Source organism: Meles meles, chromosome 2, assembly GCF_922984935.1.
Source record: "Meles meles chromosome 2, mMelMel3.1 paternal haplotype, whole genome shotgun sequence".
NCBI classification, from domain to species: domain Eukaryota; kingdom Metazoa; phylum Chordata; class Mammalia; order Carnivora; family Mustelidae; genus Meles; species Meles meles.
Genome location: NC_060067.1, coordinates 209,681,212 through 209,705,274, shown reverse-complemented (window position 1 = coordinate 209,705,274; position 24,063 = coordinate 209,681,212). Strand labels below are relative to the sequence as shown.

Here is a 24,063-nt window from a genome sequence, read left to right as displayed (position 1 = left end):
CCCTGAACGCTTTCTGTAGAATTCTGGGGGACAGGAAAGAAGATGGCGGCCGCTCAGTCTCCGGCCGGAGGAGCGGAGAGCTCTGGGTCCCACTCCTCAGTGCACCCTCGGAGATGAGCCATCATTCCCTCCCATCTCCCTGCTCTCCGGCTGCACTGCGAGCTCACCTGGCCTGTGATTGAGCATTTTTGTCTCTGGTGCATGGCACTGTTTGGAATTTCCAAACCAAGATTCCTGAGCTCTTCCGGGGGGGGGTGTCCCCAGATCTGTCTCTTGTGGGGTCCCCACTCACAGAGCAGTGGCCTGTGCCACGGATCACGATAAGGTAAACCAGTGCTGAGAGCTCACTCCTCGGCTCCATCTCTGCCGGGGCTTCCCCACTCAAATACCTGCGAGCTCTGCGACACTCCGACACCCCCGATCCTTCTGTGACCCCGCAGGACCTGCAACCGCGCTGTCCCCGTGTGGGCTTCATCCCGGCTTAGTCTCTGGAGTGATGTCCCTCCGTGGAGCCGACTTTTAAAAAAGTTCTGATTTTGTGCTCTGTTGCTCTGCCGCTGGCCGGGACCGGCCCCTCCCGGGAACTGGCCCCTCCCGCCACGGTCTGTCTTCCCCTCACTTCAGATTCACTTCTCTGCACGTCCTACCTTTCAGAAAGTGGTCGATTTTCTGTTTCTAGAATCACTGCTCTTCTCTTTCTATCTCCTGTTGGGTTGGTCAGCGTTCAGGATGGTTCGATAACTGTCCAGCCGATCTCCTGCGACCTGGTGTCGTCTCAGACTGCTGCTCCGGCACCATCTGACTCCTTCCCTCAGAACACCTTTAAAGTGGGGGGCACTGTGGGCTCGCATCCCAGGACTGTAGTGAGGGTGGTCCGGAAGCCAGTGGTGTGGGTCAGCGCTGGCTTAACTGTGTGTCCTTCCGCCTGTGGGCTTTCTCTTGCCCCGAGCCCTTTGTGGTACATGCACTTCCTTCAGAGTTCACCCAGGAGATGGTCCCACAGGGCCCTGCTATGGGGGCGGCAGGAAAGGGGCCCTGTTATCTCCGGACACCACACTTCAGATGCAGCAGCCCCCCCTTCCCTGCTGTGCATGAGGGGGTTGTTGCAGGTCCACACATGACCTCGTGTGTTAAAGGGTTGTGGGATCCAAGGAAGCTGGACAGTCACCCCGTATGCATTAGTCTACTGATCACAGCAGACACTTTTTCTGGGCCTGCCACGTGTCAGCCACAGCTGTGGGCCCGGGGGTCACAGTGTGACCACCACAGACAGTCCTGCCTCCCCAGAGCTTCTGCTCCCGCTGTGCAGATGGAGAGCAGACCGACGCAGGTGGGGCCCCCAGGCTGTGTGAGCTGTGAGGGAGTATGGTGGAGGATGAGTGGAGGATGCAGAGCCATAGCATTTTTGAGAAGGGAGGGCTCACTGATGAGGAGGCTTCAGCAGGACTCTGAGGCAAGTGGTCAGTGAGGACACCTTGGAGGAGAGCTTGCCAGCAGAGGGCAGCACGTGCAACGGCCCTGGGGTATGCTTGGCTGATGGAAAAGCTGGTGTGGCTTGAACTCTTGAGTGGGCCTAAGGTCAGTGGCTCCTGTCACAGAACTCTGGGGCCTGGGGGCATTTAGGGAGCAAGTGTTCTGAGGAGTTGTCAGAGTGTTCTGGGCTAAGATTGACATAAAGACTGGCTTAGAGGATCACCTTGGTGTGCCTCTGAGGACCAGTTATGAGGTCACAACGGTGGGAGCAGGCAGGCTGGTCAGAGGCTGGGCTAATGAGGGTGCTGGTAGCCTTGGAAGGGGCAGCAGCGGGGTGGGGTGGTGAGGCTCCGGCCAGGTGTGCTGCGGTGGGAGCAGGCTTCCCACAGAGGACTGAGGACAGCAGGGCAAGGCAGGGCCCTGTGCCAGGGACGGTGCGCTGGCCCTTTGTGTGCAGGGAGCTCAGTTGGAGGGCAGACTGTTTGGGGGACAAATTAATTTTGAGGTCTCATGAGACATGTGAGTGGGATCAAGTAGGCAGTTGTGTGTGTGTCTCTGAGGGCTCAGGGTTTAGGACCAGGGCCCAGGGGTGATGGAGAGTTGCTGGTGGTTGTGTCCTCGGCATGCAGAATGAGAGACAGGGAGAGGAAAGGATTCACAGCGGAGACTGGGAAGGAGCCAGAAGTCAAGGTAATGGGCTCCTACACTGGCAGATCAAGCGAGGAAGGCTCACCAGTGACCCCAATCCCTGCGGTTCTGTGGGGTTCTGGCATGGGGGGGGAATGTGACGAGAGGAGTATTGGGTCCAGTAGGTACTTTATAAATCAGATGTTGGATATTCACGAACTTTCAGAAGAGACAGTTACCACTACTTCCACGAGAATGACGGAGCTCTTTGAAGCCCCCAGGTTTTCTGAAGTGTCAGTGGCTTACGTCCCTGTGTGGATCGAATTCTCTGGGACACTCACGGACTGCCATCCGTGCGACCGCCTGTCAGTGGTGGGGCCAGACGACCAGTCATTTCAGTGCCTGCTCGCATTGATTCATTTAAAAAAAGTTAGAAATGATGTTTCTTCACATCATTTAAATTGTTACGCCTTTTCAGAGCTCTTGGTACAGTGGGAGCTCTTAATTAGTTCCTAAGTTCCTAACTTCGTCAATCAATAGTTCCTGAAGTTTAGAAAAACAAATATGAGGGCCAATGTAGTGAAACAGCTGGTCCAAACTCATTATGTGCCAGTTTCTGCTATTTTTAAGCTCAGATAAATGTTCTGTAAAATTAAGTTAAATGGCTTTTCTTACAAGAATGGAAATATCTGCAACTTTTCTTAGTTGTTCTCACTTTTGAGGGGTGTGATGATTTTGTACAAAGCACGTGTGTGTGTCTTGGAGCTTCCTGGCACAAGGTCTCCCACCCGGTGTAGCCCAGGGACTTTAAGAAATGGACTGTTTGGGGCGCCTGGGTGGCTCAGTGGGTTAAGCCGCTGCCTTCGGCTCAGGTCATGATCTCAGCATCCTGGGATCGAGTCCTGCATCTGGCTCTCTGCTCAGCAGAGAGCCTGCTTCCCTTCCTCTCTCTCTGCCTGCCTCTCTTGTGATTTCTCTCTGTCAAATAAATAAATAAATAAAATCTAAAAAAAAAAAAAAAAAAAAAGAAATGGACTGTTTGACTCCTTCATGAGGCTTAGCGGGCAGGCTGATGTGGGGGGCCTCGTTTTCTACATCCTAAAGACCCTGTCAGCACCCCATGAGCCTGGGGCTACCTTTCCAGATGAGCACGGTTTCTCCCAAGCCAGCCTTCAGTGGAGGGCTGGGCACAGGGGCTTTTGCTATTTCTGGCTTCCAGAACGAGGACAGATACAGGGGCCGTGTGAGCAGGCACTTCTTGAGCAGAGAGCACCGGGCGGCACGGAGGCCCTGGTCGAGCAGAGAGCACCGGGCGACGTGGAGGCCCCGCTCCCAGGGCAGGGCCGGCCCTGCAGCCCCTCCTCTCATCATCCTTTTCAGGGCATGTCACAGTTGGCTTCCGTGGCTTTAGGACCTCATGCTGATGCCTTGTTTCTGCACTTCCACCCCCAACACGGCTGCCCTGTGGACTGTCCCATGGAAGGGCCATCTCTCCTGCACCCCATCCTTCTGGGATTTCCCACAGTGAGCAGGACTCGGGAGTGAGAATAGCTCCTGCAATTCTCAGTGTCGTCCGGTAAAAAGCTGGAAATAATCCAGAAGCCACGCAAGCGCATGAGCAGCACCCCTGCTGTGGACAGCAACCTCTGCCTCCCCATAGTCCTGTCCCTTCCTGGGCAAGCCTGGGATGAACTGTCTGCATGGGAGTCCCTGGCTGGTCTGCCTGGGCTGTCTTCCCTCACAGGGCACCGCAAGCCAGGCCTGTGGAATCAGGTGTCAGCATAGGCCGCTCACCAGGCGGGTCCACTGAAGGGTTTTCCAGGCAGTGTGGCTGAGGGCCTCCTCTCCAGGCGTCCAGATACAGTGGGGTGTGAGCTTGTCAGCAGTGAACTGGAGAAGTCTGTGGCATGAGTCAGCGTTCTCCAGAGCAGAATTCATGTGTGTGTCCATATGTCACAGCCGTCTGCCTCCCTCTGTCTCTGTCTGAGACGAGATCTAGTGTGAGAAAGCAGCTCATGCACTTTGGTAGGCCGAGAAGCCAACAGTCTGCGTCTGCAGGCCCACGGGCATCCGAAGACCAGGAAACTGCTGGTCTGTCTTCTGTCCAAGGGTAGTGGACGTGCTAAGGTGTCCAAGCTGCTGCAGTGAAGCAGGAAAAGGGGGCCAGGTCCCTCCTTCCTCCAGCTTTTGTTGTCCTGAGGCACTCAGGGAATGGGACAGGACAGTGCACCATGGGGCCAGGAGTGGGGTCCGGTGCTTGTCTCTCCTGGAAACACTTCAGACACAGGCAGAAACCAGGGCTCTATCTTGGCACCCTGAACCCAGTCAAGCACACGCTGGACAGCTAACATTCACACAGGGCTGTCATTTCCACCCAGAGGGACCACACAGCTGGGCCACGTGAGCCATCTGTGGCAGCTGCGATCACCCTGGAGAAAGTGTTTGAGGACGCTGGGGAGGAAGATGGTGTTTCTGATCGCAGTGACATTCTGTAGTCTGCTGAGTACTTGTGTTTTCGCACGTGCACGGTACCCAGAGCTGAGCCGTGTCAGCGCGCAGAGGTGGCCGCCTGGGTCCTCTGCCTTTGTTGCAAAGAACAGGCCTTCCCGGCTGGGAGGTGGTGTCCATCATGCACTTAGAAGGGGGTTTCATGGGTGGAAATACTCCACAGCTCACAGAGTGTATGGTTCTCTGCTTTGAAAGTTGCTCCTTGGTTTGAGGACTGAGTGGCACCCAGGCTTCTGGAGCATGTGGTCTGGGAAGCTCACCGGCTCCCGATGCTTTCTGACGGCACTGGGGTTGGGCGTGAGGTTTTGCTTGGGGTCATGGCCTCTCGCAGGGCGTCAGGTGTGACTGCTTTAACATCAGACACAGTATCGTTGAGGACAGCCTGGGGAACTTGGCCCGTCGGTGGTTTGCTTGTGTGGCACCTGCACCTCTGTGCGATTTCAGCCAGAGTTCTCTGCAGTGAAGCGACTTGGGGTTTTCCTGTTCTCCCCTGAAATCACAGGCAGAACCTCGTTTGGCCTCCGTGAGATGGTTGCACCACCACATTGGCAATGGCGTTTAATTCTGATGTTCAGATCATGTGATCATTCTTAGTGGTGAAACAGGGTTCGTGGATCCATTCGCTTATTCACATCACAGCCATGATGCACATGTCTCTGTGCCAGCTTTCTGCAGGGGTGTGTCGGGAAGAGCTCCCAGGACCGAAGGCATGGTGGAGCTGGAGGGGCTTCCTCCCCCTGGGTGTTTATGTACCCCTGGCCACGTGCCTAGGATGAGGGGACCATTGACCTTGCTCTGCACATATGTCCTGAGCTGTGTGTCTGTGGCTGTGCAAGTGATGCTTTTGTGGTTCGAGGGGACTTTGGCACAGTACTGTTGTTGTTTTATTGCCATAGCCATGAAGGGAAGCTATTAATTCTGTCTGGTGAGTTGATTTTTAATGTTTGTGTTGACATCTCTCTTTCTGTTCCACAACAGGATGTGGAATCATCAGCGTTTCAGGTCGTACGTGTCTGGGAGTTCCTGTGTGTTTTGCAGAGCAATTCACAGATTGCTCCTCAACCTAAGGGAAGCACATCAACCATGCAGGAGATTTGGGCAGTGAAGTCACCCCAAGTCTGTGGAGGTCATAGACTTCTTGCCTACAGGGCCCAGCATGGTCTGTCAGGGCCAAGGAGGAAGGATCCAGGGGAGGCCCTGGGGGCAGGCACCAAGTCAGAGCCATGTGCCGGTCGGTGAGGGCATCCGCGGCAGGACCTCTGTTCACTGCATGCCGAAACCATTCCTGTCCTCCCAGAAATGCTTGTGTTTCATGCAAAGGAAAAATTCTTTTTGGAGATCTTTTTTTTTCCAGAGCAGTTTCACATTAATAGCAAATTGTGCAAAAGGCACAGATCTCTGGGGGCAAATGATGTCTCCCCCCCATCCCACCACCTCCTCTCCCCACACCACCACCATCCCCTCTGGTCGGGGCATTGTCACCACTGATGAGCCCCCACGGACACGTCCTCATCACCCAGATCTTCAGTGCACATCAGGGTCACTGTTGGGATCGCACACTCTGGGAGTTTGCACAAATGTGTGGGGACTCCTACCTGCCACGACAGGATCACACAGAGTAGTCTCACTGCCCTGAACCCCTGTGCTCCACCTGCTCCTGTCCCACCTCCCATCCCCAGCCTTCCCTCTCCGTCCCCAGCCCTCCCTCTCCATCCCCAACCCTCTCTCTCCGTCCCCAGCCCTCACTCTCCGTCCCCAGCCCTCCCTCTCCCTCCCCAGCCCTCCCTCTCCCTCCCCAGCCCTCCCTCTCCGTCCCCAACCCTTCCTCCCCGTCCTCAGCCCTCCCTCTCCGTCCCCAGCCCTCCCTCTCTGTCCTCAACCCTTCTTCCCTGTCCCCAGCCCTCCCTCTCCGTCCCCAACCCTCCCTCCCTGTCCCCAACTCTCCCTCTCTGTCCCCAACCCTCCTCTCCTTCCCCAACCCTCCCTCTCCATCTCCAAACCCCCTTCCCTGTCCCCAATCCTCCCTCCCCATCCCCAACCCTCCCTCCTCGTCCTCAACCCTCCATCTCTATCCTCAACCCTCCCTCTCTGACCCCAACCCTCCCTCTCCGTCCCCAACCCTCCCTCTCCGTCCCCAAACCACCCTTCCCATCCCCAACCCTCCCTGTCTGTCCTCAGCCCTCCCTCTCCGTCCTCAACCCTCCTCTCCATCCCCAACCCTCCTCTCGACCCCAACCCTCCCTCTCCATCCCCAACCCTCCCTCTCCGTCCCCAACCTTCCTCTCCATCCCTAACCCTCCCTCTCCGTCCTCATCCCCTGGAAGCCACTCATCTCTTCACTGTGTCTGTAGTTCTGCCTTTTCCAGCAGGTCACAGAGTTGGAATCACAGAGTAAGTAGCCTTCAGACTGGCTTCCTCCACTGGGTGAAGCACATTGAAGGTTCCTCCGTGTCTTCATGGTTGGGCGGCTCATTTCTTTTTTTGTGTTGAATAATATTGTATTGTCTGGAAGGACCATTTTATCCATTTACCTGCTGAAGGACATCTTGCTTGCTCCCAGGTTTTGGAGTTATGATAAACCTGCTGTAAACATCCACATGCAGGTTTTGTGTGGACATAGGTTTTCAGCCACTTTGGGAAATAGCAAGGAGCAGGATTTCTGAATTGTACGTGAAGGGTGTGGTCAGTTTTGTAGGAAGCAGTCAACCCCTCTCCTGTAGTGACGGCACCGGTCTCCCTCCCACCAGTAGTGAGGGGAGCCCCAGGCACCCCATCCTCACCAGCACGTGCCATGGTCAGCGCTTTGCATGCCGGCCATTTCCACAGGTGCATGGGGGGTGTCTCGCTTCGGCTTTTGTGTAACTCCGTGGTGAGATGTTTGGTGAGATGTGTGTCAGGGTCTTTGGCCCATGTTTGGATTGACTTGCGTGTTTTCCTGGGGGGTTTTAAGTGGTTTTTGCATATTTGGAGGATAGTAGTGGTTTAAGAGATGAGTCTTTTGCAAATATGTCCTTCTGTCTGTGGCTTGTTGTCTTCTCTGGAATGTGTGTCTCACACAGCAGAAGTGTTTGATTTTCGTGAAGTGCTGCTTGCCCACTCTTTCTTCCATGGCAGAGCCTTTGCCCTTGTGCCTAAAATGCCATCCCCATGACAAAAGGCATCTAGGGTTTTCTTCCCTGTTGTCTGCTAGGGGATCTGGAATGTTGCCTTTTACATTTAATCTGTGATTTATTCAAGTTCATTTTTGTGAGATTGTAAGCTGTGTGTCAAGGTTCATTATTTTCTGTGTAGGCACCCGGTTGCCTCTGCACCCTTGGTGGGAAGACCCCTGTGTCAGCCTCAATGAGCTGCTGCTGCTCCTTGGCTGTGACGTTGACCATATCCATGAGGGTCTGTTCTTCTGTTCTGCTCCCCTGCTCTGCCCTCTGTTTCTTCACAACACCTGCTGTCTTCATTCCCGTTGCTTAAAGAGAAGCCTTTGACCTAACTCCTCATTTTACCACTCTTTATGAATGTTTTATCAGAAAGTGACTCAGGATTGGACCAGAGTTTGCTTGGCCTTTATCCAGGTTTCCTGGACACGTTTTGAATAATGAGGTAAAGACTGAGTTCAGATGGGTCTTGGGGTCCACTGGGTGGCTCCGTAAAGCCTCTACCTTCAGCTCAGGTCATGATCTTGGGGTCCTGGGATCGAGCCCCATGCTGGGATCTCTGTTCAGCGGGGAGCCTGCTTCCCCTCTGCTCCATCCCCCCGTTTGAGATGTCTCTTGCTCTCAAATAAATAAAAATGAAATCTTAAAATAAAAGTCCTCTTCATTGGAGAAGTGTCTGTTCATATCTTCTGCCCATTTTTTGATATGATTGTTTTGTGTGTGTTGAGTTTGAGGAGTTCTTTATAGATCCTGGATATCAACCTTTTGTCTGTACTGTCATTTGCAAATATCTTCTCCCATTCCGTGGGTTGCCTTTTTGTTTTGTTGACTGTTTCCTTTGCTGTGCAGAAGCTTTTGATCTTGATGAAGTCCCAAAAGTTCATTTTTGCTTTTGTTTCCTTTGCCTTTGGAGACATATCTTGAAAGAAGTTGCTGTGGCTGATATCGAAGAGGTTACTGCCTATGTTCTCCTCTAGGATTCTGATAGATTCCTGTCTCACGTTGAGGTCTTTTATCCATTTCGAGTTTATCTTTGTGTACGGTGGAAGAGAATGGTCGAGTTTCATTCTTCTACATATCGCTGTCCAGTTTTCCCAGCACCATTTATTGAAGAGACTGTCTTTTTTCCATTGAATATTTTTTCCTGTTTTGTCGAAGATTATTTGACCATAGAGTTGAGGGTCCATATCTGGGCTCTGCACTCTGTTCCACTGGTCTATGTGTCTGTTTTTATGCCAGTACCACGCTGTCTTGGTGATCACAGCTTTGTAGTAAAGCTTGAAATCGGGTAACGTGATGCCGCCAGTTTTTTTTGTTTGTTTGTTTTTCAACATTTCCTTAGCAATTCAGGGTCTCTTCTGATTCCATACAAATTTTAGGATAATTTGCTCCAGCTCTTTGAAAAATACTGGTGGAATTTTGATCAGAATGGCATTAAAAGTATAGATTGCTCTAGGCAGTATAGACATTTTAACGATGTTTATTCTTCCAACCCAAGAGCAGGGAACGGTCTTCTATCTTTTTGTGTCTTCTTCAGTTTCTTTCATGAGTGTTCTGTAGTTCCTCGAGTACAGGTCCTTTACCTCTTTGATAGGTTTATTCCCAGGTATCTTATGGTTCTTGGTGTTCTAGTAAATGGAATCGATTCTCTAATTTGCCTTTCTGTATTTTCATTGTTAGTGTATAAGAAAGCCACTGATTTCTGTACATTGACTTTGTATCCTGCCACATTACTGAATTGAAGACATACAAATGGCTATCAGACACGTGAAAAACTGTTCATCATCACTAGCCACCAGGGAGATTCAAATTAAAACCACATTGAGATATCACCTGACACCAGTTAGAATGGCCAAAATTAGCAAGACAGGAAACAACGTGTGTTGGAGAGGATGTGGAGAAAGGGGAACCCTCTTATACTCTTGGTGGGAATGCAAGTTGGTGCAGCCACTTTGGAGAACAGTGTGGAGATTCCTCAAGAAATTAAAAATAGAGCTTCCCTATGACCCTGCAATTGCACTGCTGGGTATTTACCCCAAAGATACAGATGGAATGAAAAGAAGAGCCATCTGTACCCCAATGTTTATAGCAGCAATGGCCACGGTCGCCAAACTGTGGAAAGAACCAAGATGCCCTTCAACAGATGAATGGATAAGGAAGATGTGGTCCATATACACTATGGAGTATTATGCCTCCATCAGAAAGGATGAATACCCAACTTTTGTAGCAACATGGACGGGACTGGAAGAAATTATGCTGAGTGAAATAAGTCAAGCAGAGAGAGTCAAGTATCATATGGTTTCACTTATTTGTGGAGCATAACAAAGAACATGGAGGACATGGGGAGATGGAGAGGAGAAGGGAGTTGAGGGAAATTGGAAGGGGAGATGAACCATGAGAGACTATGGACTCTGAAAAACAACCTGAGGGTTTTGAAGGGGCGGGGGGGTGGGAGGTTGGGGAGCCAGGTGGTGGGTAATAGGGAGGGCACGTACTGCATGGAGCACTGGGTGTGGTGCAAAAACGAATACTGTTACGCTGAAAATTAATTTTAAAAAAAAGTCCTCTTGTTTCTGTTTCCTCTAATTTTGTCAGTCACTCTCAAAGTGGGGGTCTGTTTAAATGCATGATAATGCTCAGCTGTGAGTCTTCATTAAGTGTGAGACATTAAACATTCATGCAGAGTTTGTTTTTTGTGAGTAAGTGGGGCTTATTGGCTGGTGGAATTTTCCACAGATCTAGTGGCAAGCCAGTTTTAACTGGAAGGCCTACTTCAGCTGGAGGTATGTTCTCTCTGCCTGTTTTGTCTCCAGAGGAGAATATCCTGGTGTCCTGCTCAGGGATGTGAGGGCTGGGGTAGCCGACCGCCCGCTGTTCTCCCAGGAGATGCTGGAGCTGGGCTCGGAGGCAGCTCAGTTGAGTGTGCAAGGTTTGTAACCAGCCTCCCTGTTTCCAGCCCCAGGACGCCACCCCAGCCCCTTGTTCTCTGGCTCCCTCTGGCTTGTGTCCCTGGGTGTGGGGAAGGGGCCTTTGCTTGTCTGCCCCATGCCTGCTCTGGATACACGCTGTGCTTCCGAGCCCTGAACCACGAGCGTCCTCATCAAGAGCTTTGGCAGGGGACAGTCAGATCCTTGATTTCTGGCTCTGCTAAGAGGGCGCTCTTTCTGCTCCTTACCCATCAAAGGGAGGATGAAGTCTTTTTCATGGGCACTCACACATTCTGCTCTTCTGTGTGATTAGTCCCGTAGCCACTCTGCCAACTTATGTCACGTTGGGCCGTGTGTGGAAGGATGGACGAGTTGAGTGTGCGGCTGTGTAGACACGTGGCGTCCCCGTGTGCGGGTGGTTCGCCACGGACGCTTCTTCCTGGCCAGCAAGCACCCGTGTCACGGGGGCTTTGTAGAAATGTAGTGTGTGTTTCCATGTGTGTGTCTGTGTGTGTCCATGTGCCTCTGTGTTTAAAGGCACAAGAAAACTTTACTGAACATTCAGAGTGGAACACCTGACACACGAGACCCAGCACTGTTTGACCCAGACAGTGTGAGGAGTGTGTTTGGATACACACTCCATCCCGGTAATCACAGTCACAGATGCACCCATCACCTCCCAAAGGGTCCATGTCCCTTCTCTGTGTTGCGGTGTGAACACTTCACGTGACATGGATGCTTGGCACGTGCCAGGCGCTCGGCACAGGACTGTCAGCCACGGGCGCCGTGTCTGCTGGGCTCTTGAGCCCTTGAGCAGCAGCCGTCCGGCTGTCTGGGCACTCTGTGCTTTCCCAGTGCCCTGTGTAGCGCTGACGCAGAGTGTGCCCCCTGACTGAGGGAGATTGTACTGGTTTGCTGGTTGTGCTGCAGAAAGCCCCCTCGGGCCCCCATGTCCCGGACATGCCACAGATGAGGATGCTGGGGGTACGTGGCTTGCCCCAGAGCACAGTCCTGATGCTGGTGTCTGGGGCTCCGGGGACCCTGTGCTCGGTCACAGACCCTGTGCCTGTGTGTGTGTGGACAGCCTGCACCGCGAGGGAGGGACATTGCCAGCGTGTGAGCACTTCCTCATGCATATGTGGGAACGTGTGAGGACTTGCTGCTCCCTCACGGCCCCCCTGGATGTGGTCTTGTGGGAGTTGTGTGCCAACAGGCGTACCGTGTGTCGAACGCTCGTCTCCCTGAGCCAGCTGCTCCAGGCGGCTGCTGCAGACAGACAGCTCACGGCTGGCAATGCCAGCTCCTTATGCCGCATGCAGCTGAACCCACGAGCAGTGTGCAGGACCTTGGGGTGGCAGCCAGGTGGGGGCCAGCTGGTGGGAGCTCGGGGCCCAGCCTCAGTCTGGCTCTGCGCCCTGCGGCCAGTGTATCATCTCCTAACTGCCTCTCACGTGGCCGGGGAGAGTGCGGGGCTGTGTGGGGGAGAGGCCTGTTAGACCCAGGGGAATCCTCAGTCCTCGCCCTGTGAGATGGAAGGGCTGACTGTCTCATTCATGAGAGTCACAAGACACAGCTTCTTGTGGGAACAAGCCTGCAGATCTTTGCAAAGAGTTAAATTATCCAGGAAGAGTTGTTGAAGTGACTCTGTGTAAACCTGTGCTCTCGACACGGCGCAGGACACATCTGTCACAGGCTCGCATGCTTGTGGGGCACGTCGCGTTGCGTGGTATATTCCTGAGATGAAAAGGGCACAGCATGAACCTGCTGTATGAGCAACAGGAAGCAAGGCTCCGAGGACCTCCAGGCAAACACGGCTTGCTGAGTCCACGCCTGGCTTCTCGTGACACCAGCCGGAATGACCACGCTGGAACAGAAGGGCATGTGCCCAGAGAAACTGAGGAGTGATGAGGACAAAATAACAACAATTAAACCGTTCTTTATTCCTAAATTTGGGTGTAGTTGACACAGAACGTCACCTCCAAACCTTGTTTTCTTCATCTGAAAAATGATGCTGATGTTTGACGTCTGTGCTATCCATTATGATGGCCGCAGCTCGCAAGCACTTCAGGTGTGGACAGCGCACCTGACCGGCAACACTTCAAGTTCTGATTGTCTTCACTGATTCACCCTTCCTGAGCCTGTGGGGCCAGGGAGTGCAGTGTTGGATGAGCAGGATTTGCTCCAGCACTCTTGACCTCATGCACCAGAGAAGGCACCCCAGAGAGGCCTGAGGATATGGGGTGCAGTGAAACCTTGAAATTGATGCTTTAGGGATAGATTTTCAGTTGGAAGACTCTGGACGTAGGACATGGAGGATGTAATTAGCAGCTGTGGTCTCCTAAAGCATGTGGTGTTGGTGTCATGCTCATGGGCACTTGGGCAGGTGCTCAAGGAAGACTCTGGGCATCGGTCGGACATACGCTGTTTGACCCCAGCTGCCTGTGAGGTGCCTAGCCCGATGTCCCCCGGTTACTCTCAGCAGCTGCATGCTCTCCTAGAATAGGCAGGCTGGCGGCATTGAGCTTTGGAGTAACTGCTGGGCAGGAAGGGACCCTTGAGAACAACGAATGCACATGGGAGTCCCACCTTCCTGCCCCCTCAGCCCGTGTTGGAGGAGGCAGAGGTGCACGGGGCATTTTCCTAAGATTGAACACCAGTGTCTCACCTACGGCTACAGCTAGGAGGGACTTGTCAAGATTACGTATGTCTGCCATTTTGGAACACAAATTGGCTGCCCTCAGGAAGGTCCAGGTGAATTCTGCCATGACTGCTTGTAATTTCTCTGGGCCCTAATATTCTCCTGCTTGAGGTCCCAGAAGAGTCACGCAGCTTGCTTGCAGAATCCATGGTGGGGATGGGCGGGAAGGCTGCCTCAGTGGAACCTGGTACTGAGCAAGTGGCCATGTTGGTTGGTGGCAGGTTGGTGGCAGGTGGTGCAGCATCCGGGTGGCGGTGGAAGAACGTGAGAGCTGGAGTGGAGGGATCAGAGTGTTGGTCACACAGGGCCAGTGAGGATTAACCAAGGGGAGCTGGGCGTGGGCACCACTATAGTTTTTTAGAATCACCTGTCCCATAAGCTGGGGTTTGTTTGCCTAAATCCATGGCTCTCAAGCTCTTTCTTCTCTAACACAACTTGGCTACGTGACATGGACACCCCCGGAAGGGCCCCCACCGCCCCAGGGGGTGCAATTGTTATCGTATGTCCAGGCCCTGGGGGTTTCCTAGTTCTGCAGAAGGCACTGATGGGGCGTGTGCCCTGCCCCAGGTGTGAATCACTGAACCTGAAAGGAACTTCACTTTACCAGTCGGGGCCCTCCCAGTGCTTCTGTGCACTGCCCAGACTCCCAGACCAGGGAAGAGGTTTAGTCTAGAGCTGCCACATCTGAGGGGGATTAGCTGGGGGCGACAGTGCCTATGTGGTGTAGGGCCAACCCAGGGGCCAAGCTCCACTCCTGACTCCCTTCCCTTCTGCTGTGTCACCTGACCTCACTTCATGCGCCCTTTGGTTCCTTTGTCTGACCTTCTGTGGGGCCCTCACCATGTCACCTTGAATTCAGCTCATCTGGATGAAAACACCACCAGCACCAAGGTAGTGGCTGGATCGTGTGGTGGCTAATGGATCCAGATTCCATTTCTGCTTCTGGACGGACCCTTGTGGAATGGAGTCAGCTGGGTAGTTTGGAGCTAAGATCGACATTAGGGATACACCTGTTCCTCCATTGTGAACATTTCTGTGGTGTAGCAGTTGCTAGTAATTCCTTAGAAAAATAAGCCAGAAGCGGCATGTTTGATATGTCACCGGGGAGGAGACTGCGGGTTGAGAGACCAGTCCAGGGACTTTGCAGTGGACCAGCCAGCATGCCCCCTCTGGGGGCTCAGAGCTGCTGGGAGTGCAGGAGGGCTGTGCACCTGCAGGACCTGGTTGAACATCACTGTGGAGATTCACGCTCCCATCCTCCATGCAGATCACACTGTTTGCAGCATGTCTCTGACGCACAAGACCATTCCTCTTTTTTTTTTTTTTTTTTTTGAGGGAGATTATTTCTTAGGCCTGGGTAAGGCTTTTTGGAAATTGCTGGAAAAGTCCATGAACAAGTTATTGGCCCTGGAATGAGAACTGTTGAAGATTCCCAGGGAACCCAGGGCATGTGTACATGTGTACGTGTATGTGCATGTGTGCATTATTTCTTTATCTGACCTTGAAGGCTAGGGGCCTTCAAGTGAGGGAGAGAATAGTGCCAGAATGATGCCAGTTTCAGACCTGGTGAGTGGACCTGATGCCAGGTGCAGGAGGTGGAGTTAGGTGATGACATTGACTTTGTGTTGTGTGTTTTGGTGTTTTCATCAATCCCTCATTGTCCCAACTAAACTGTTAGCTTTACAGGAGTAGGGGATGTCTTTTTGAACTTTTAATTCCACGTTTTGGATTTAATGGTTCTTATTTGATTATTGCTTTGTCTTCTGTCTCTTAGATTTGTTTAGAGTTGAAAATTGGTCATGCTGTCTTGTCTGCAATTGATGATACTTGGACGAGAATTATTCTTTCCCCAGTGCCGAGGGATGGCAGAGGCATGGAGGAAGGTCACAGAGGGAGGCTTTGTGACTGCTGTCCCATCTGTCCGAAGTAGCTGTGTGAGTCCTGGGCCCAAGGCGGTTAAGGGTAGGGGCTGGGTGCGGCCCCTGTGCACCATCCTCCCCTCTCCCTCCCTCTGCACTAATTCCTTGCTCCAGGATAGGTAATGCCTGCTCCTGGGCTGGGAGTTTGGGAGGAATGGCTGCAGCTGCACCTGTGGAGAATTCAGGATGGGAGCTCAGCCTTTGCTCTGGTTGAGTTTAGAATGCATCGCCGTGAATCCCCACAGAGATCTCTTCACTGCAGGTGCTTTTTGTCTGTGCTTACAGTGCTGAATTTTCTAGGGAAATCCATTTCTCATTACTTCCACCTTCCCTTATCAAGAAGATATTTCCTTCATCATTTACTACCAAACTGTGACTGTAAACACAGACTTCTCTTCCCCATTCCTCTTTGTGACTCACCCTGGATGAAAGCATCTCTGCTTAGATCCTACGAGGCAGGCCTGGTACAGTGTACTGCCCCAGCGGTCCTCCACTTTCAGGCTCTAATTGCATCTAATATTTTAAAAGCCATCACACAAATTGGCGGGCCCATTTGCCTTATTGTAGGAGTCCCTTGAGAGCAGCTTTCAAAATACTCCCAGGACCCATTAGGGGCATACATTAAATAGAACTGCATTACCGTTCTGGAACAGCATTACAATGAGCACACCTACCTGATTAACCTTTCTGATGAAAAATGTATGTCATCAAAATTTTTCTGTATTGTTTAATTTATTAGAGCATTCTGGGTGTGAGGACTCTCTGCAGAACTGAACGACCTTATTAGTAAAACACTCACTGCATGAACGAGATACCTTTCTCTACCTGAACAATAACCAAATGTGTTTTATTTATGTGTTTTGAAACAGGTGTTGCCTGGCATTTTGCAGAAGCATTGCTGTATCTTACCAGACAGGAATACAGGTAAATACATTTTTGTTCTTCTGCTTTGAAAACATAGGTTGTATGACATGGGAAATTTGAGGAATATGACTGTATAACGTAGGCGTCTTGTTTTCATAGCTGCTGCTCTAGGCAAGATTGTATATTGACTGAATAAGCACAACAGTGGAGTGTTCAGTTTTGCAGTGAGTTATAACCTGAGCTCAAAGATCTGTTTTTGATGGAGCAAATAGATTTAGGTGATAGTTGTCCTGGATTTTTAAGGGAAACTTGTTATCTTTCGAAGTTGAATATGTGAGTTTCAAAGTTGTTGATTTTGCTGGCCGTGCTTCCTCATTGAGGAAGAGCACCATTACCGGCTAGCATGGAAAGCCTTGGTGGTCTGTTCGCAGTCAAGACTTTGCCAGCAGTCTGGTTGGGAGCCGGGCAGATGGTCTGTGCTTAAAGTCCTGAGGGTCTCAATGAAAACACAGAAGGATGGGTGTCTTGCAATGGGAGGGTGTATGCCATGTGACTGCTCACAGATGCAGGTGGCTGGAGGTTGGAGGTGAGGTCGTTTGCACTATTTTTAAGGAGGCATGATGGGGGAGGGCTGGTTCCTGAAAAGAAAGCTTTGGAAGTTTGTTGTGGTAAAGTTCAGAAACAAACAAACATGAAGATCACGTGGAGCTTGTTCTATGGGTCTTCGTCTTAGTTACTCTCCCCCTGTGGGTTTTCTAATTTTGGGTATTTTCATCAAAGAAATAGCAGGTCCTGAGGAAAAGATGGAAAAGTCTTTTCTGCTGAGGGCTAGTTCTGAGAATTACTCCTTCCTGGGATCAGCTGTGTGCTCTCGGATATGTCTGTCTGCATCCCAGGATACTTGTGTTGGGTATAAAACAGAGTTGTGCTGACATTTCCTTATGTTTCCCAGCTTTAATAAAATGAACCATAATGGACTCTGTGGGAGTCAAAAGAGTATAACATGTTGGGATGTACTCTGCTTTTAATATAAACAGTATATTAACTAGCTAGCGTGATTATTGAAATCTCATTCTAAAGTGGTCAGTAAGTTATTATTCTGTATTATGCATTCCAGTGTGAAACACCAAGTATTTGGGGGAAAAGTAGGATATTTATTTATTTATTTATTTATTTATTCTTTATCAGTATTTGTTCTTTTCTTTTCTTTTTTTTTAATTTTTAAATTTTTATTTATTTTCAGCATAACAGTGTTCATTGTTTTTGCACCACACCGAGTGCTCCATGCAGTACGTGCCCTCTCTATTACCCACCACCTGGTTCCTCAACCTCCCACCCCGCCGCCCCTTCAAAACCCTCTGGTTGTTTTTCAGAGTCCACAGTCTCTCATGGTTCATCTCCCCCTCCAGTTTCCCTCAACTCCCTCTCCTCTCCATCTCCCCATTTATTTTTTTTACTTATGATCATGGACAGGTTATATCACCAACCCTATTATTTTATCAACAATAGTAGTGGCCACTGTTACATCACCTGTTCAGACATACATTAGCTGTGACTTTGAGCACACTTACAGGGAAGTTTATTGAGAACAGGGTTAGGTATTTTTTTTAAAGATTTTATTTATTTATTTGATAGGCAGAGATCACCAGTAGGCAGAGAGGCAGGCAGAGAGAGAGGAGGCAACAGGCTCCCTGCTGAGCAGAGGGCCCGACATAGGGCTCGATCCCAGGACCCTGGGAACCTGAGCTGAAGTCAGAGGCTTTAACCCACTGAGCCACCCAGGTGCCCTGGGTTAGATATTTTTTGAGCCTCTTTCTAATATTCTGGAAGTCTTCCTTAGTAACAAAAATATATGAATAGGTCACATACAAAGAAACAAATATTTCTGTAAACTATGGCTATCAACAATAGTGATTACAACACAATTTAAAGAAGAAATGATTAGTTTATATCTTCCAGGCAAGTTTCTGAATCTAAGAAGCACAAAATTAATGATAAAAATAATTAAAAGTTAAATACCATTCTCTGGGACTCTGATTGGAATTTAAATGTTGAAATGAGCTTTCTGTATTTTTAACCACTCTGTTATATAAGAAGTTTCAAGTTTGTGAAATACTGCCAAATTCAGATGTTTTATTTGCTTTCTGTAGGAATCCAAGTAATCAACCTTTAAAACCAAGAAAGCATTCTCCCAGTAAGACTTGAATATTGAGGACATTTATGAGGCAATTTATTTTAGAAGATTTTTATATTATGGAAGTGGTTGTAGAAGACCCAAGGCTATGACATTAGGCACGGTTTGGGGAAGGAATCATATCAAATGAGAGGAAAGTAGAGGCAGCTGAAATGATAACTCTTAAGTGTCAGTTCGTTCAGAATTGAATGATGTGTGGATTCTGGTTTTTACTGTGTAATGTGACCCAGTATGTCTGAAGCTGCTGAATTATTTAGGAAATGTTTAGAAATTTCTTCAGACTCAGATGTAATGGTTATTGCTTTTGCATTTTAATAAACATGAAAGTTCCTTATGAACATGAATGAACTTTTTTTTTTACTTTAGTGACTATATAGAAGTATTTTCATATTTTTGATGATGATCAACATTGGAGTGGGTCAGGAGTTTCATTTTAGGAAAAAGAAAGTGGTTCTAGAGGTAGATGGCAGAGATGCTTATATGACTTGAGTATGGTGTCATGGAACTGTACACTGGAAAATGGTTAAGATGGTAAATTTTAAGGGATGTGTGTTTTACCACATTCAAGAATAGAACAGCTTTGGGATGAACCATGGCTGTCATGTTCTTTTTGCTCTTTAGTTATTTTTGAAATGCTGTATATACTCCACTAACTCTGTTTGCCAAGCTGAGGACCTAGGAGAGGATGCACATACTTGTAGGTGTTTTTGCTGTTATGGAGTCAATGTACTTAGCATATCTGTGACAAACTATGATGAGTGACATCTGATGGTGCATTGGAAGTGGTCCTTCTCTGGGTTAGACATGGTGAACATCGTCTTCTCTTGGTATCTTGATTACTCATGATAGTTTTGGTTGATACACAGAGCTGGAGTGATTTCTCATGACCAGCGCCGCAAATTGCCTTATTTTTCATGTTCTTCCTAAGGGACACAGGAGTTGGGGAGGCAGCGCGTGTTTATGTCATGAAGAAACACTTGCAAGATCACAAATGTGCATGGAGGCTTTCCTGCATTTTAAAGTCATTTACGTCAGGCTTTGTTTCTAACTGCTGTTCCCTTTTCTTGTTTCGGGGACCGTTTGACTCTTTGTCTGCCTTCATTTTGCCCTCTCTCTGGAGAGCCCCGCTGTTGAGCCTGTGCATGGGATGAGCGCCATTTGCGGGGAAGAGTGGCTGACGTGGTGGACCATGCAGGTGAATGGTTGGCATGTTAGTGGCTGTCTTGGACTCAAATCCCATACCAGCCTTGATCAGAATGGCTGCTGAGGGGTCTAAGGACCCCTCCCTCGCTCAACCCCATTTTGGGGGAGCTGTGTCTGACCAGCACGTGGGGTGAGGTCAGGTGTTTCACACAATCTGTGTCCCGTCATGGAAACTGGCTCCCTGCATCTGAACTCCCTCTGGCTGGTCTTCGGTGGAACACCATCCAGTTACAATAGTCCAAAATGGAGCTCATTCCTATTGGTTTAGAACCTTTTTAGACAGTGACTTCCTCACAAACATCATTATATTGTGATTGGCTATTTTCAGCACTAAAGTTAGCCTGTCTTTGAGCTTTTATAGGCAGTTTCCACTGTGAAGGTGGTGGAAGTTGGAATGTTGATTCCTTGCTATATGTGACTCACGGTGTGAGTGGCTTATCATCTCTCTGCTGTTGTCCTGTGTCTCACAACATTAGTGTGCAGTTTCTGAATAACCAAGATCAGGTTAACACATGGTGGCAGCCTCCCATGAAAGAGATGCAGACTACGGTTATATGCTTCTTGAGCAGTGAGGGGGTTGGGAGATGCTTTGTTCTTTGCTGGTCAAGCTTCCTTGTTTGGATCATCACTGGAGTTGCTTTATTGCCATGTCATCTGGGGATGTTGTAAGCTTTGCAGATCCTCCTGTATCAGGGGATACACATTAGGCTGGGGTTCTGATCCTGAGCTCCACTGTCGTGCAGGATTTATCCCGTGTCCCCTGGGAGAAGGCCTATTCGACTGCTAAGAATAAGAAGTTTCAAGAATGAATTGATTTTGCCGTCAAGCAGTGGTGTGTCCTCCGCAAAGCTTGATGCTAACGACTGAGCCAGGATACCTCGAGCAGGTGGAGCATGTGGCAGCCTTTGATTTTTGAGAGATGATATACCCCTACTTGACAGAATGAAAAATGTGAAATAATTTGTATATAAAAATCAGGGCGGAAAATTGTTAGGTTTTCCCACATATTTTGTGGAGCTGACTTGTGTGTGTTTGCAGACATGCACTGTGGTATTCATGGAGAGCATAAGGGTTACTGACTCTGATCATCACTTGGTCCCTGCCCATGAGAGGCTGGTCAGTGTCCAGCAGCGGGAGCGGAGGCAGGAAGCCCAGTTTCTGTGCTCTGAGTGCCCTCACCACTTGTTGCCAAGTGTGGGTCCAGGAGGTGTTCTTGGCTCCCTGCCCTTAAAGCTGGGGAGAGCTGGTTCAGCTGCACCTCGGCCACTGGCTCCTGCCTGTGCTTCCATGTGTATGGCACGAGGTGTCTGTCAGAAGGGTATGGTCCGCGTGCGTTCTCCCTGGGGAGTTGAACACAACTGTTCAGTTGTGTATTGGCTAAATAAACTCTTGGGTTGAAGTTGAATGTTTGTAACAGTATTTAGCTTAAAAAATTCTATATAGGTTGAGGAAATATTTTTCATAATATCTGTTTGGATGCAGAGTCTCAATGCACTCTTACATAAGGTTTTGGAGGCTTAATTACACATTATTGAACTCGGTGATCATGGCTGTTGAAACATGGATACCCACTGGGGCCATTTGCAGATGGAGTTCAAAATGGCAGAGGGAGCATAGTTGTTGAAATAGCGGGGGTGATGGTGTTTGGTCGGTCCTAGGTTTTAAAAAGCTTTCAATCTCCTGATGGGCATGTCAAGAAAATCAGTGAATGAGTCTGTGCTCTTTGCCACAGCTCTATCTCAAGAGGACCTGGTTCCCCATCCCTGGGGCAGAGGAGGTTAGTGCATGAGTGGGCGTAGTTTCATACCCAGCGGGTGTGTGGTTCCCAGAGCTCTGCACACATCCGTGTCTCCCAGCATGGAATTTGAGCCCTCTAGTGAAAGTGGGCATCACACCTTGTATTTCTTTTTTTTTTTTTTTTTTTTTTTTTTTTTTTTTAAAGATTTTATTTACTTATTTGACAGATAGAGATCACAAGTAGGGAGAGAGGCAGGCAGACAGAGAGAGAGAGAGAGGAGGAAGCAGGCTCCCCGCCAAGCAGAGAGCCCGATGCGGGGCTCGATCCCAGGACCCCGGGATCATGACCTGAGCGAAAGGCAGAGGCTTTAACCCACTGAGCCACCCAGGCGCTCCCATCACACCTTGTATTTCTACTGTGACTCTAGTTTAAAAGGCTCCTTCCTGTAGATTTGGCAAGTCCTTCAACTTCCTTGTGCAATAGGGAACATCATCCCATTTTGCAGATGAACAAGTAGATCCAAAGGTACGGGTGACTCTTCCATGTTTTCGCACAGCTGCTCACTCTATGTCTGTATGTGACACCTCAGTGACTCTTAATGAGTCCTTCCTGACACAGGTATTCCCTACCAAACACAGTGCCAGACAGGCAGTACGGGCCAAGGGTGCCAGTGAGAGGCCGCCCCCTCAGCCTCTGGAGTTTTACGACCAGATGGGCAAGTGCTGTAGACCGCTTTGGTGCCAAACAGATGCCCAGTTAAATGGGACATCCACCTCTGTGGCATGCTGAATGGTTTTCAGTATGTCAGGTGAATGACATTTGAGCAGACTAGGTTTAGGGTGAAATGTCACTTCTGTCAAAGACCAACATTTCAGGTAAGTTTCCTTTACCCAGATACTGAAATTACTTATAAAAACTTCTGAGGTGTGCAGGTGGGTTGCCTTGTGCTGTGGCTCACACTGGGGATGGCAGGGGCAGCTGTGGGAAGGCGAGGGGGCTGAGGAGAAGCCAGGAAGTCATCCTTGCTGCTTAGCCAGTGTCTTTGCAGCGCAGCGAGGGGCGCTTCCTTCCCAGTCCACTGGCTGGGGGCAGAAACAAATCTTCATCTGCTGGAAAGGGCTTTATTTCATAAACTGACTTTATTAGAAACTGAGTTGTGCTATTTAATTAGTGCCAGAATGAAAGGTTATGGATCAATAGTTTTAAGGCCAAAACAGGTTTTTTTCTTCTATGTGTCTTATTCCTTACCCTGAGGGCCTGCTGCTTGCCTAGCTGGCCTCTCTGTGTTGAGCAGAAAAATGTCACAGGTGAGATGAAGTGCAATTCCAGTCCCACTCTCCCCGGGTGTGGGCACTTCTCTGTGGGGCAAGTGTGTATATTTGCTGACGGAGGTTTGTGGTTCTGTGGCAGTTCCATGGGGAGACACAGTTCTGTGGCGTGAGGCCGGACGTGGTTTGGATGCGCCTCCACTGGCTGTTTCATGACCAAACCTGGTGTCTGAGCCCACCTGTTTTCCTGACCCCCCCCAAAACTTCCTGGGGCGTTGCTGTGTGGTGCCGACCTGTGGGGTGTGAGTCTGCCAGGGCACCCAGACTTATTCCTGGCTGGGAATATGTGCAGATTTCCGTGCAGGTTCTCCCTGTGGGAGCTCGGGAGCCTGGATTTCTGTCCACCTCCTGGTCCTCGCGGAGGCCACGGTTGGTGCTGATCCCTGGACTGCATTCCACGGGAGCAGAAGGGACTCCAGGTGCCCAGCGAGGCCACCATGGTGACAGCTCTCGGTGTGTTTCAGGAGCCCTGCAGAGACACACGGGGTCTGTGGCGGAGAGCTGCCCCAGCCTAGGGGGAGTCTGCGTCCAAGCCTCGGAGCTGTGGCTGCAGGGTGTGTCCTGAGGGCGACCTGGCCCAGGCGCGTTTAGGGAGCCAGGTCCTGCGGCATTGGTGCCTCTGAGGAGCTCATCCCCGGAGCGCCAACATAGCTTGTGACTGAGGGCGAAGATCCCGATCCAACTACCGTCTGTCTGTCCTTTGTCCTGCGCTCTGTCCTGCGCTCTGTCCAGGTCGGTCTGCCCACAGAAAGCTCCACTCCCATGGTGTGGCCCGCCCACCTGCACTTGGGTGTTGAGGAGTCTGCCCTGCCCTCTTCGTCCTCTGCCTCAGTTTCTCACTCCGGAGTCTGCGTTGCTCTGGTGGAACAAGAAGTCACTGTCATTTGTGAGCGACCCTGAGTTCCTCCGGTGTGAGACGAGATACCCCTGGTCCGTCCAGGCAGAGAGCCGGTGGGTGGATCGATCCGTCCATCCAGCCTAAGCCCCGCTGCCGCCGGAACCGAAGGGGGTGGTCCTGAGTGAGCCCCAGTGATCCTTCCCGCGCCCAGGGCCACGGGCGCCGCGAGGCGGTCCTGGGAGCCCGGGACTGAGCTCCTGAAGGCCCGCACCGGGTCGCGGGTGACCTGGGCCATGCGGGACCAGCGCCCCTCCCCGCGCTCGCATCCCTCGGCTCCCACTGCCCCTCCCCGTCTGTCTCATTCGGCACAGGAGGGCGTCCGGGGCCCAGAGCTCGTGAGGCCGCCGGCGTCTCCTCCTGAGGAAACCGCCCTGAGCTGAGCGCGCCGGCGTGTCCACAAGGGAACGGTCTTGTCGGTGTCCCCACAAGCAGGACCCTGTCGGCCGTGGACGCGTGCCTCCTTCTCCCCCAGTTCACATGTGCTCGCGGCGCTGCTTCTCCCAGGGAGCTTCAGCGACCCTCGTCCTGGTTGTT

The 24,063-nt window shown here is 50.6% G+C and overlaps 1 protein-coding gene across 3 annotated transcripts in view; it reads left to right on the top strand.

Moving 5' to 3' along the window:
• Positions 1 to 24,063, top strand: part of DLGAP2 (DLG associated protein 2) — a 794,207-nt gene that overhangs the window by 164,706 nt on the left and 605,438 nt on the right. For all 3 annotated transcript variants that reach the window (XR_006817469.1, XM_045998159.1, XM_045998160.1), the window contains one exon: positions 16,174 to 16,228. Coding sequence is in view for 2 of the 3 variants with exons in the window: in XM_045998159.1 (XP_045854115.1) it covers positions 16,174 to 16,228 (55 nt within the window). In the remaining variant the exon portion in view is untranslated. The remainder of the gene's footprint in view (positions 1 to 16,173; positions 16,229 to 24,063) is intronic.